Source organism: Bubalus bubalis, chromosome 5 (assembly GCF_019923935.1).
Source record: "Bubalus bubalis isolate 160015118507 breed Murrah chromosome 5, NDDB_SH_1, whole genome shotgun sequence".
Taxonomy (NCBI): Eukaryota; Metazoa; Chordata; class Mammalia; order Artiodactyla; family Bovidae; genus Bubalus; species Bubalus bubalis.
In genome coordinates this window covers 99616491-99631022 of record NC_059161.1, presented here as the reverse complement: position 1 = coordinate 99631022, position 14532 = coordinate 99616491, and the positions used below count along the sequence as shown (strand labels likewise).

At 43.9% G+C, this 14532-nt stretch overlaps 1 protein-coding gene across 1 annotated transcript in view; it reads right to left on the bottom strand.

Moving 5' to 3' along the window:
- Positions 1 to 13857: 13857 nt before the first annotated feature.
- Positions 13858 to 14532, bottom strand: part of LOC102406725 (glycerophosphodiester phosphodiesterase domain-containing protein 4) — a 57764-nt gene continuing 57089 nt past the window's right edge. Inside the window, exon 8 of the mRNA XM_044943958.1 lies at positions 13858 to 14168. Coding sequence (XP_044799893.1) covers positions 13858 to 14168 — 311 coding nt within the window. The remainder of the gene's footprint in view (positions 14169 to 14532) is intronic.

The window sequence follows — 14532 nt, the reverse complement described above, 5'->3', positions numbered from 1 at the left end:
GCCTTTGTATTCTGTCGCTCTGCCCGCTCTGGACAGCGGCCACGCATGATGGTGTTCTCTCACCTCTCTCCCAATGCAGTCCCCAAGTTATTAATGATTTCACCTTCTAGAGAGTGATCAAATTCATCCACTTTTCTCCATCGCCACTGCCACCACCCTACCTATTTCACACATTGTTCTCTGTGGCCAGAATCATTTTAACAGGAACTTGTCACCTGCATTTTCATCCCTTCCAACAGTGGCCAGAGTGATCTGTAGCCTTGCTTTTTAGGCCAGCATCAGCATCACTTGAGAGACTGCTGTAAATGTGGAATCCCAAGCTCCACCCTAGACCTACTGCATATGAATCTGAATTTTAATTATGTCCCAAATCATCCACGTAGCTTTAACATGTGCATGTAAAATTTGAGGATCAAGAGAATATGAAGAGAAACCAGAGATAAGGAGAAAATATTTGCTGACCGTTGTCCCTTAGTATCCATGAGTTCCTCACTGGTGGACTCAACCAACTGCAGATCAAAAATATACCAAAACTTCAGTTTGCCACATGGGAAACTATTTACATAGCATTTACAATATAGTTACAACTATTAATATAGTATTTACATTAGTATTAGGTATTATATGATAAGTAATCAAATGATAAGTAATCTAGAGATGATATGGGAGGTTGTGTATAGGTATATGCAAACACTGTACCCTTTTATATAAGAAACTTCAATGCCATGGATTTTGGTACCTGCAGGGGTCCTGGAACAATCCCCCATGGATACTGAGGGAAGACTGTATCTGAGAAAGAACTATTATCCAAAATGCACAAAGAACTATTAAAGCTCAGAAAGAAGAAAACAAACAACTTGGTTAATAAAATGAGAAAAGACCTGAACAGACACCTTAACTAAAAGATACACAATTGGAAAAGATGTTCAACATCATGTGTCATCAAAGAATTGCAAATTATAACAGGAGTGAAATATCACCTCACTTATTAGAACAGCCAACATCCAAAACTGACAACACCAAATGCTGACGAGGATGGAGCAACAAGATCTTTCATTCATAGATGATGGGAATTCAAAATTATACAGTCCCTTTGGAAGACCGATTGCAAGTTTCTTACCAAATTAAACCTTTTTACAATACAATACTGCAGTCGTGCTCCTTAGTATTTACCCAAATGAGCTGAAAATATGTTCACAAAAAAACTGAACACAGATAGTATAGCAGTCTTATTCACAACTGCTAAAACTTGAAATCAACCAAAATGTCCTTCAGTAGATGAATGAATAAACTCGGGTACATCTGGGAAATGAAATATTATTCAGCACTAAAAAGAAAGGAGCTATCAAACTATTAAAAAAATGAGAAAACTACATATTATTAGACGAAAGAAACCAATTTGAAAAATCTATATACTCTATGATTTCAACTATGTGACATTCTGCAAAAGGCAAAACTATGGAGACAGCATAAAGATCAGTGGGTTTCATGGGTTGGGGGGAAGGAAGGATGAATTAGTAGAGAACAGAGAAATTTTAGGGCAGTGAAAACTATTCTGTATGATACTATAATGCTGGATACTTGTCAATGTACATATGTCCAAACCCACAGAATGTATGACATCAAGTGTTAACCCTAATGTAAAATATGGACCTAAACTCAATATGATGTGTTAATGTAGGCCCATAAATTATAACTAACATACCATCAAATACAGGATGTTGGTTGTAGGGAAGGTTGTGTATATGTGGGGGTGGGAGGTTTATAGAAAATCTGTGTACTTTCCACTTAATTTTACTGTGAACCTAAAACTACTCTAAAAAATAAACTCTATTTAAAAATAAATAAATTGGGGAAGTTCTGCTCTGTTCTGCTCATATCACTTTCTTCATCTCCCATAGCTTATGCTACACTCAATATACTGAACCAGTGATAAACCACCAAACATAATGAATGGGCTCTTTCACACCTCTTCACTTTGTCTCAAGTTGTTCCCTTTGCCTGTGAATTCTGCCTTTCCCTTTCCCTTCCCCTTCCCTTCCCACCTCACAGCACAAATCCTTTTATTTCTCTTTGTCAAGTCTCAGCTTAAAAGTCCTCCATCTGTGAAGTTGTCCCTGATCTCCAGTTTGGGAAGTTTTTCACCCTCTCCTCTGTTCCCACAGCACTATTCTAGAAATTGTCTATTTTAGGGCTTTATCTTCCCAGTATATACATAGTAGATGTTTGTGTTCTTGTTTGTTTTAAATTAATTATTATAGTTGCTTTACAATCTTCTGCTAGTGTCTGTTATAAAGTGAATCAGCTACACGAATACATATATCCCCTCCTGTTTGTTTTGTTTTTAAATATTCCACTGCATCGCATCTTTTAGTTGTGGCATGTGGCTGCATCAGATCTTTTAGTTGTGGCATGTGAAATCCTTAGCTGTGGCATGCCAACCCTCACTTGCAACATTTGGTATCTAGTTCCCAGACCCCCTTCATTCGGAGCACAGAGTCCTAGCCACTGGACCAAAAGGGAAGTCCCTATCTCCTCTTTTTTGGATTTCCTTCCCAGTTTGGTCACCACCTTTTCACATGTATGGATGTGAGAGTTGGACTATAAAGAAAGCTGAGTGCCAAAGGACAGATGCTTTTGAACTGTGGTGTTGGAGAACACTCTTGACAGTCCCTTGGACTGCAAGGAGATCCAACCAGTCCATCCTAAAGGAGATCAGTCCTGAGTGTTCATTGGAAGGACTGATGCTGAAGCTGAAACTCCAATACTTTGGCCACCTGATGCGAAGAGCTGACTCATTGGAAAAAGACCCTGATGCTGGGAAAGATTGAAGGAGGAGGAGAAGGGGACAACAGAGGATGAGATGGTTGGATGGCATCACTGATTCAATGGACTTGAATCTGAGTAAACTCCAAGAGTTGATGATGGACAGGGAGGGCTGGCGTGCTGCGGTCCATGGGGTTACAAAGAGTCGGACATGACTGAGCAACTGAACTGACTAAACTGAACTAGGTCACCATAGAGCACTGAGTAGAGTTCCCCCTGCTATACAGTAGGTTCTCAATAGTTAGCTGTTTTATGCATGGTTCTGTATATATGTAAATCCCAATCTCCCAATTCAACCTATTTTCTCCCTTTCCCCTTTGGTATCCATCTTTGTTCTCTACATCGTGTCTCTATTTCTGCTTTGCAAAAAAGCTCATCTGTATCATTTTTCTAGGTTTCATATATAAGCAGTATTACATGATGTTTGTTTTCCTCTTTCTGACTTACTTCACTCTGTATGACAGTCTCTGGGTCCAACCACAATCTCTGCAAATGGCACAATTTCATTCCTTTTTAGGCTGAGTAAGATTCCATTGTATATACGTACCACATCTTCTTTATCCATTTTTATGCTGATGGACAATTAGGTTGCTTCCGTGTCCTGGCTATTGTGAATAGGGTTGTAGTGAACATTGGAGTGCATGTATCCTATGGAATTACAGTTTTCTCTGTGTATAAGCTGAAGATTGGGATTGCTGGATCATATGCTGTGTGTGTGTTAGTCGCTCAGTCATGTCCAACTCTTTGCAACCCCATCAACTGTAGCCTGCCAGGCTCCTCTGTCCATGGAATTCTCCAGGAAAAAATACTGGAGTGGATAGCCATTCCTTCCTCCAGGGGATTTTCCTGATCCAGGGATAGAGCCCAAGTCTCCTATACTACAGGCAGATTCTTTACAGTCTGAGCCACCAGGGAAGCCCCAGGGTCATATGATGGTTCTACTTTTAGTTTTTCAAGGAACTTCCATACTGTTCTCCATAGAGGCTGTATCAATTTACTATTCATTCCACCAAACAGTGCAAGAGGGTTCCCTTTTGTCCACAGTCTCTCCAACATTCATTGTTTGTAGTTTTTTGATGCTGGCCATTCTGACCAGTGTGAGGTGATATCTCACTGTGGTTTTGATTTGCATTTCTCAAATAATTAGTGATGTTGATCTTTTCATATGTTTGTTGGCTATCTTATCTGTATGTCTTCATTGGAGAAATGTCTATTTAGGTCTTCCATTCATTTTTGGATTGGGTTGTTTGTTTTCATATTGAACTGCATGAACAGCTTCTATATTTTGGGCATTAATCCCTTATCAGTGGCATTGTTTGAAATTATTTTCTCCCATTCTGAGGGTTTTCTTTCCATTTATTTATGATTTCCTTTGATGTGCAAAAATGTTTATGTTTACTAAGGTCCCATTTATTTTATATTATTCTAGAGAGTGGGTCAGAAAAGATCTTGCTGTGATTTATATCAAAAATTGTTCTATGTTTTCCTCTAAGAGTTTTATAGTATCTGGCCTTACAGTCAAGTCTTCAATCCATTTTGAATTTATTTTTGTGTATGGTGCTGCTGCTGCTGCTGCTAAGTCGCTTCAGTTATGTCCAACTCTGTGCAACCCCACAGACGGCAGTCCACCAGGCTCCCCAGTCCCTGGGATTCTCCAGGCAAGAACACTGGAGTGGGTTGCCATTTCCTTCTCCAATGCACGAAAAGTGAAAAGTGAAAGTGAAGTCGCTCAGTCATGTCCCGTGTCCGACTCTTTGCAACGCCATGGACTGCAGCCTACCAGGCTCCTCTGTCCATGGGAGTTTCCAGGCAAGAGTACCGGAGTGGGTTGCCATGGTGCTAGAGTGTTCTAATTTCATTTTTCCACATGTAGCTGTCCAGTTTTCCCACTACCGCTTACTAAAGAGCTTGTCTTTTCTCCACTGTATATTCTTGTCTCCACTGTCATAGATTAAGGGACCATAGGTGTATGGGCTTATCTCCGGGCTTTCTATTCAGTTCAGTTGGCCTATATTTCTGTGCTAGTACTGTACTGTTATGATGACTGCAGCTTTTTATTATAGTCTGAAGCCAGGAAACCCGATTCCCCTAGTTCCATTTTTCTTTCTCAAGATTGCTTTGGCTAGTCAGGGTACTTTGTGTTTCCATACAAACTGTAAAATTTTTTGTTCTCTGAAAGATGCCATTGGCAATTAGAAAGGGATTGCACCGAGTCTGTAGATTACTTTGGACAGTATAGTCATTTTCAACAATTTGATTCTTCCAATCCACAAACAAGGAGTATCTTCCCATTTCTTGGTATCGTTTTCTATTTATCAGTGTCTATTTTGGCTAATGTGAGTACTGTATCTCCCATTAGCTTGCCATTTCTGTTTGTGTGAAATATATTTCTCCATCCCCTCACTTTCAATCTATGTGCATCCTTTGCCCTGAGCTGGGTCTCTGTACAGGCAGAATATTGTAGGCACTTTTTTTTTTTTTTTGTATCCAGTCTTCCACTCTATGTCTTTTGATTGGCGCATTCAGTCCATTGACTTTTAAGGTAATTATTGACCAATATGTATTTGTTGCCATATTAAACTTTCCTTTCTAGTTGTTTCTTTGTTCCTTTATTTTTCTTTTTGTGGTTTCATGATTTAGTTTTATTTTATGCTTTTTGTTTTTGTGAGTATTCTGTATGTTTTCAATTTGTGCTTGCAGTGTTTTTCAAATATGTTAACCCTTCTTGTATCTTCTTGCTTTAGAATGACATAGAGGCTGAAATACATTCTAAAAAAACCCTACATTTTCTTACTCTTTCCCTACATTTCATGATTTTGATGTCCTCTTTCACATTTTCATGTTTATGCTTTTGCTATTCCTTATGTCTTTGCTTTCATGAATAGTTTTGTTTGATGTGTATACTGGCTGTCCAATTGATTTCCTCCTCATTATATCTTCTTTTCTATTTAGAGATTACCTTTCAATATTTCTGTTAAGACAGGTTTTTGCTTGTCTGAAAAAAATCTTTATTCTCCTAAATGATAATCTTGCTGTGTAGAGTATTTCAGCCTGCAGGCTTTTCACATTTGAGACTTCGAATATATATTGCCACTCCCTTCTGGCTTTCATTGTTTCTGTAGAGAAATCAGCTGATAGCCTTATGGGAGTTCCCTTGTAATTTACTCTTGGCTCTTGTCTTGCTGCCTTTAGAATCCATTTTCTTTAATTTTTGTCATTTTTATTATAATATGTCCTGGTGTATGTTTGTTTGGGTTCATCTTGTTTGGAGCTTTCTGTGCTTCCTGAATCATCATATATGTTTCTTTCTTTAAGGTTGGGAAGTTTTCAGCCACAATTTCTTCAAATACATTTTCAATCCCCTTATTCCTTTCTTCTCCTTCCGGAATCCCTGATATGCATAGATGGCACACATTATACCCCAGTCTCTTAATATTGTTTTCATCTTTTTTCATTTGTCTTTCTGTTTTAACTGGATAATTTCTATTATTCTATCTTTAAGATCACTAATTCCTTCTGCATTATTCATTCTGCTATTTTTTGCCTTTAGTTCAGCTTTCATCTCAGCAAATGAATTTTCTAATTTTTCTTGGTTCCTTCTCATGGTTTCTAGTTCCTTTTTACAGTAATCTGAATTTCTGTTGATAGCCTTTTTTTTTATTCCTTGAGTATTTTCGTTACATACTTTTTGAACTATCTATGTTACACAAAACCTGAATGAACTTTTTGGCTATCTATCCCAGTATTATACTGAAGAGGTCTGTTTCACTGTTTATTCCATCGGGCTAATTCTCATTGTCTTTTAACTGGAAGAGGTTCCTCTGATTCTTCATTTTGTGTATATTCCTCTTACTCTTTGAATTAGGAGAAACAATTATCTACTATATAGTCTTGCAGAGCTATTTATATGCAGAACTTTCCCTGGTTAGTTGGTGTGGATTTAACATTTTTTAGGACAGAGACTGTTTTGGTTCAGATGCTTGCCTTCTCTTTCCTTAGTGTGTGCTGGTCATTATCCCCTTGAAAGAATATACAGTTATTCAGCCTATGTGCCCTCCTGGGGAGGTGGTGACAGGGGTTGGCACAGTTGTGGGGCCCTCAGGAGCAGTGGTAGTGTGCACCCACCTCTGCAGTCTGAGGTGGCAGTGGCAACTCATGCCCATCCCTAGGGCTCATTTGGGCGGTGCCCTGTGGGCTGAGAGTACAGGTCTGGAGAAAAGGTCCTAGTGTGGCTCCACCCCTCTCCTCATGCACCTCCCAGCAATGCTGGCTTGCCTCCCTGGTGGGCCCAGGCTTCTTCCTATACGTCCTTGTTTATGGTGCATCACACCCTAGCTCCCTTGGGCTGTTTCCCTGCAGCCAACCCCAGCTCTGCCCCCAGGTCTGACCTCTGGAGTCTGAGCCTCAGCAGTCAGCCCCCATCTACCCCCGTGGGGGAGCATCTCAGGATTTGGAGTCCCAGACAGTAGCCCTGCCCATCTGTGCAGCTCTCCCTCCGCTCTGCCCTCTGTAATCCACTTGCTGCGTTCTCCTCTGAGACGCCAAAGCTCCTCAACTTGTCCTGGCTGGTGTCTCTGCCACTGAGGGGACTTCCCAGGGTGCAAGAAGTTTTCCTTTTTCACAATTCCCTCCCAGGGGCCCAGGTCCCATCCCAATTCCTTTCTCTCATTTTTCTTTGGCCCTACCCAGACTTGCCTGTTGGGAAGTCTCAGGTCTTCTGCCAGCACCCCACAGATGTTCTGTGAGAATCATATTTGTGATCTACTTATGACAACGTGAGCTACATGTCCCACTCCTCTGCCATCTCAATCAGAACTCTCTGAATATTAGTTTGCTTGATATCTCACAAGTCCCTTAAAACTACTGTCATTTTAAAAAATGTTTTTGTTTTTACTCTTCTGATTAGGTAATTTTCATTACTATCTTCTAGATTGCTTGTGTTCTTCAGTATCACTTAATCTACAGTTAATTCCTTCTATTGTATTTTTTGCTATTGTATTTTTCAGCTCTTACTAGTTCTTTTTTAAATTTTCTGGTTCTTTGTTAAAATTCTTACTGTGTTCATCTATTTTTTTCCTAGTTCCATTAGCATTATCACTCTTAACTCTTTAAGGGGTATTCTGTTCAATAATTTGTCCAGTTTTTTGTTGTCCTTTAATTTGAAACATATTCCTAAACTTTGTGTCTGTGAAATTAGGTGAAAGAGTTACCCATCCAAGTCTTGAAGCCATGTCCTTGTGTCGGAGTGTCCCATGTAGTCTGTGTGTACCCAGTAGCGTCAGTGGAAGAGCTGGATCTGAAGTAAGCATGGGCTGTGTCTTCCCCCAGGTATGCTTGGCAGCCACCACCTTGGTTGGAGATAGGGCTGGAGCTGGAGGGGCTAGATCCAGAGCCAGTTGCAACCTTGGCCTGCTCGTATGCTGAGTGACCATCATCACCCTATCAGGCGTGGCTACAACAGGAGCCCTGAGGGAGCCTGGTTTCTCCAGAGATTGCAGAGGTCCAGGCATTGGTCTGGTACATGTCCGGGGCCTAGGACTGCACTACTGTGCTAGTTTCACTCACCATTTGCCTGGTGTACAACTTGCTTGGTTAGAAGTTGGTTAGAAGTTGATTCAGGGCCAGAGGAGTTGGCTAGCTGAGCTGGTCCTGGCCCCTTCCAGTATACATAGAGATGCTTGCTCAGTTATGATGGCCTCCACCCTGGAGCTAGCCACGCTCATTTCTGAGAGTGTGGGCAGGGATGCATGAGGTGATAATGGCTGTTTCTGCCCTGATCAGAGGCAGGACAGGGTCCCTCTGTCCCCTCTAAATGTGTATTGTTCCACAGGCAGTGACAGCCTCCAACTTAATGTGGAGCAAGAGAGCCAGAAGCAGGAGCCTGGTGCGAGCTGGGGTGAGCTCTGGAGCAGTCCTATCAAGCCAACCAGAGTCCCAGAGGTTCCATCCACTGGCACCATGCTATAACCAGGAGTAAGCAAGACTGTGCATGCAGTCTTCAAGAGCAGAGTCTCAGTTTGTTATAACTCTGTGTAAGACCCACTGCTTTTCAAAACAGCTAAGGAGACTCAGCATCTCTGTCTGAGCCCAGGGCTGAGGTGCCTATTTCATGGCTTGACCCCCTTGTTCCCCAGGGAGGACCCCTGAGCCTATGCTACTGCACTCCTCTTCTGTGTCTCCTGCTAAAGGGGTGGCTCTTGACCTGGTCGCTTCTCATTCATTCCTGATTGTATCTTTCTTTATAGACTTAGCTGTAGAACAAGTGTTTGGCTTGTCCTCCGGTGAACTTGGAGAGAATTGCTGCTCCATACATATTTGTAACTTTGTTTTCATGAGCATTCTCCCACTCTGCCATCTTAATCTCCTCTACCCTGAGATGCTCTTAATTGTCATTAACAAGTGTATCAATTCATCAATCCCAAAATCAAGGTGAGCAGTGACAGGGAAGAGAAAGTGGAGTGGAATTCTCTGTCTGTATTTCTAACAAAGGACCTCAGACTCAAATCCTGAAAGACCTTGCAGGCACAATCATCCTCACATCATCCACCCTCCTGGCCACACATCTTGAGAGGCTGTCCATATTTGCTTTGTCTTATTCCTTGCCTCTCATCTCTCCATCCAAACCACTCTCTGAGTTACTAACAAAGCCCTTGCTACTAAATCAAATTAACTCTTTAGTTCTTGGTCTTTAAACATCATCAGACACTACCATCCACTTCTTCCTTCCAGATTGCTCACTGCCAACACTGGTCAGGGTAGCAGGCTGTGCTGGGGTAACAGATGCTCATATGTGAGAGCCTGAGCAACTCCTACAAAGAGGGCCAGGAGGCAGGGTCCTACCATTGACACAGGAGGGCACAACTGGGGCTGTTGGTGAAGGGAAAATGACTACCATCTTCCCCTTGGCTACATGGGCCAACCTTCCTGGCCACTGAGGTCAACAGCAGAGACTTTAGCAATGAGGTCTCCTGAACTGAGCTCAACAGGTACAGCCTTTACGATCACTCCTGGAGATAGGCATCCAGAATTTGAGGGACCCACAAACTAGCACCTTGAAGTGGGGTCATGATAACTTAGAACCCTAGATGTCTGGACGGATGAATCCATACCTTCAGCCATCTGGCTGGGGAGGCTGAGCCCGGGGGGTGGGGGGCAGGATTTGTCTTTGTCCAGGCTTCTGTCCACTGCAGTTTCCTGGGAGCTGTCTGTGTTCTGGGTCTGAGTGGACGGCCGTGTCCCTCTCAGTGCTCTGTTTATCTTCTTGCTGTTGTTTTCAGGGCTACAAGATGGATGACCTCCCAACTCCCTATATTAGCCAGATGCTCACAGCCATGAACAAACAGTGAGGCCCCAGGAGTGGCGAGGGAACAGTGGGAAGGTGGCTCTGGCCCCGTGCCTGCTCTCTAGGCAGCAGCTGGCTCAGGACCATCAGCGAGGAAGACTTTAACTACCCAGGCAGGTAGCCCAGGAGGCTGGGCTGGCTGGCCACCATGACAGTATCACTGTGGCCTCTGATCCTTCTTCCAGTGAGGTGGCCTTGCCAGGAGGCAGAACTCCCTCCATTCACCCTGAAGCACCTGGTTGGTTCTACTCCTGGCTTGCTGTGACCTCACCACTGTAAGAGCCTGTGCTCCTCAGATGTCATTTGTAACTCAGTCTAGTCCTACCATGTGACCTCCTTTCACTTTGTGTACATGGCCTGGAAATGTAACCAAGAGGACAACCTAGTTCTCCATGCTGGGAACACTCAAACCAAGATTATCCTGAAACCTAAGGGACTGGCTTAATTGACCAAAGTCCTGGAGCCTCGGCTAGGGTAGGGAGACAGACTGCTTTTATATATTACAGTGTGAGTGATGACCCCTGTTCAGATCTCCCCTGATGACCTCAGGCATATACCATGTGCTTTATCTTCTGGCCCCAGGTCTCTTTTGAGGGGGAAAGGAGAGGGAGCAGTGTGTGGCACCAGGACAAGGCCCTATGGGGGAGTGGCTCGTATAACTCTATCCATGGTCTGTGGATACAGGATCAAGCTAGTCTGGGATTTGAGATAGGGGTGCCTAAGCCCACAATGTGCTTGAAAGGTGCTTAAAGGGATGGGTTGGGACCAGGGCAGGATGGGCAGGGCAATGCTGGATGTCAGCCTGGGAGGTGGAGACCTACGTATGGTTGGCTGGAGATCCAGAGGGGGAACCAGCTTCTGTGCCTTACCTGTAGGGCCAGTAGATCCAGAATGGCCCTTACATCCTTCCAGAAATGTCTCTTTGGTCAATCAAAAAGCCACCAAGAACCCCAGGAACCAGGCTGCCTTGGATTAAATCCTTATGTCCAGTGGGTGCCTGTAAAATATTACTTTGTGACCAGGATCGAACAAGCAAGTTTCGAAGATCCCTAAACTACTGCACAATTGGACTCATCTCACACTCTAGTAAAGTAATGCTCAAAATTCTCCAAGCCAGGCTTCAGCAATATGTGAACCATGAATTTCCAGATGTTCAAGCTGGTTTTAGAAAAGGCAGAGGAACCAGAGATCAAATTGCCAACATCTGCTGGATCATCGAAAAAGCAAGAGAATTCCAGAAAAACATCTATTTCTGCTTTATTGACTATGCCAAAGCCTTTGACTGTGTGGATCACAATAAACTGTGGAAAATTCTGAAAGAGATGGGCAGACCAGACCACCTGACCTGCCACTTGAGAAACCTATATGCAGGTCGGGAAGCAACAGTTAGAACTGGACATGGAACAACAGACTGGTTCCAAATAGGAAAAGGAGTACGTCAAGGCTGTATATTGTTACCCTGCTTATTTAACTTATATGCAGAGTACATCATGAGAAATGCTAGGCTGGAGGAAGCACAAGCTGGAATCAAGATTTCCAGGATATGAGGATATCAATAACCTCAGATATGCAGATGACACTACCTTTATGGCAGAAAGTGAAGAAGAACTAAAGAGCCTCTTGATGAAAGTGAAAGAGGAGAGTGAAAAAGTTGGCTTAAAGCTCAACATTCAGAAAACGAAGATCATGGCATCCGGTCCCATCACTTCATGGGAAATAGATGGGGAAACAGTGGAACAGTGGCTGATTTTTTCTCGGCTCCAAAAATCACTGCAGATGGTGATTGCAGCCACGAAAGTAAAAGACGCTTGCTCCTTGGAAGGAAAGTTATGACCAACCTAGACAGCATATTAAAAAGCAGAGACATTACTTTGTCAACAAAGGCCTGTCTAGTCAGGGCTATGGTCTTTCCAGTGGTCATGTATGGGTGTGAAAGTTGGACTATAAAGAAAGCTGAGCACTTAAGAACTGATGCTTTTGAACTGTGGTGTTGGAGAACACTCTTGACAGTCCCTTGGACTGCAAGGAGATCCAACCAGTCCATCCTAAAGGAGATCAGTCCATCCTAAAGGAGATCAGTCCTGGGTGTTCATTGGAAGGACTGATGTTGAAGCTGTAACTCCAATACTTTGGCCACCTGATGGGAAGAGCTGACTCATTGGAAAAGACCCTGATGCTGGGAAAAATTGAGGGCAGGAGAAGGGGACGACAGAGGATGAGATGGTTGGATGGCATCACAGACTCAATGGACATGGGTTTGGGTGGACTCCAGGAGTTGGTGATGGACAGGGAGGCCTGGCGTGCTGCGGTTCATGGGGTCACAAAGAGTCGGACACGACTGAGTGACTGAACTGGAGAAGGAAATGGCAACCCACTCCAGTACTCTTGCCTAGAACATTGCATGGATGGAGGAGTCTGGTAAGCTACAGTCCATGGGATTGCAAAGAGTTGCACATGACTGAACAACTTCAGTTCTGGGCAGTTCTCGGATGGGGTCTTCAGACAGGGAAGGTGTGATATGGGGGTGGGGCATCCCTCTGGGCTTTGACTAGGCTGAGTGCCTGGAGAGATGACAGGGGAGAATCCTCTTGCCTCTGGCATGCTAGGGATCTGTCCTCAAGGCCCCTGATACTTCAGCACAGCCAGCCTAGCTCACTTGTCCTCAAATGCACAAGCATCTGGGGTCACCTGCATGTAGGTGACAAACCACTCCACAGGGAGTGCTATTCCTGGTCTCCAGATACCTGTGTGGGAGGGGAGGGGGTGTTGCTGAAATAAAGTCCCCAAACCACACAGCCCTGCTTTCTGGGATGACAATGCGGCCATCTGAGGCAGCCCTGCCTCATCATTGTTTACAGGACTCCACAGTCAGCCCAGGGAAGGTGCTGTGGTGTCTGCCCCTGCCCATTACCATATACACGGGAACATGAGCCCTGGACAAGGAGGGTGAGTAGATGATGGTCACACAGTGGAACACAACTTCCTGCTTCTAATGCAGGGTTCTCAGGTCGAGTTTCCCTTCAAGGTCAAAAGCCACTGGGTGGGCATGGGAATATGCCCATCACCCCACTGGAGAATCAGCCAGCGACAAGCTATGAGGAAGCACCCCATGCACACTGTACAACAGGATGTGTGAGTGGGGTGAGATCTTTGCCCCTGCTCATATCCATGCCACCTCTCCTTCTCTGACTCTGCACGGCATCACTCTGGCACTCCTCCCTTGACTTTGTCAGCCTGAGTGACCACAGAGGGCCCCAAAGATTGTATCTATTTCCTTCTTAGCTCCTCAGAGGCTGCCTTTATTTATAGGCTGATGTTCACCACAGCCACTCCTTTAGCTGTAGGAATATCATGAAGGGTTAGGATGAGACAGATCATTTGACACCCACAAAACAACCAACTCAAACTCCAGGACCACACTCTTTCTCCTCTGCTCATCCCCTGGAGAGGAAAGGCGAGACCAGAGTGGTTTTCCTGAGAGCCTCCCTGGCTCTTCCGCACCTCTTTCCTGATCTCTCTACCATCAGGTCACCCTGGGCACAGAGAGGGAGAAAAAGGAGAAGGAGGCAAGTTGTGGCTAATTATTCTTTGAAGACAGCCCAAAAGGGGGAGAAGGATATGCTGGGTGTGGTGGAAACCATCATAAAAGAGGATTATTGAGGGGAGTCAATAGTGGGGGGCTTTTCAGGTTATGTTTCAGGAGGAGGCTTCTCCACAGAGGGAACCATTGGTTCATTTGCCTCCAAGGTAGGCAATACAGTTTGGAGGGTGGCCTCTCTGTTGGCTTCCGAAGTGGGTTCTTGGATGGGTTCAAAGGCTGGCTCAGTGGGCACTGGTTGTCCAACGTCATCTGTGGGATGCACGGTTGGTATAGTGGTTTCATTGACAACCTCTTGTACAACAGCTTTAGAACTTGGAGGTTCCCTTTCCCTCTCTGGAAAAGGTGCAGGGATATCCATAATTTCTACTACTTCATTTTGGAGGCTTGCACTTAAAGCTTCTGTGGGATAGAAAAGAAAACAACATAGATTCCTCCAAAGTCGATTCTCCAATCTTTGCTAGTAATGTGGTAAAATCCTAGTCATCTTTAAAATGTCAGCTCCTCACTTACCACTTTAGAATCTTGCCCCTTAGTTTTCTCCCTACCCAGCCTTTGGGCAGACTTCGCTACATCTGTACAACAAGGTGCTTAAGTTTAAGAGTCTATTGGGTGAGGCTCTAACTCACCTCAGAAGGGTGAAATCAACATTTGTTTAAGGTTCATGTATTTCCCAACCACTGATTCTGAAGCAGTGTAAACAAAAAACTGAATACATCCTCTATTAGAATGGGAGCTTTTTACGAATAGAGACTTTGCCTTGCTT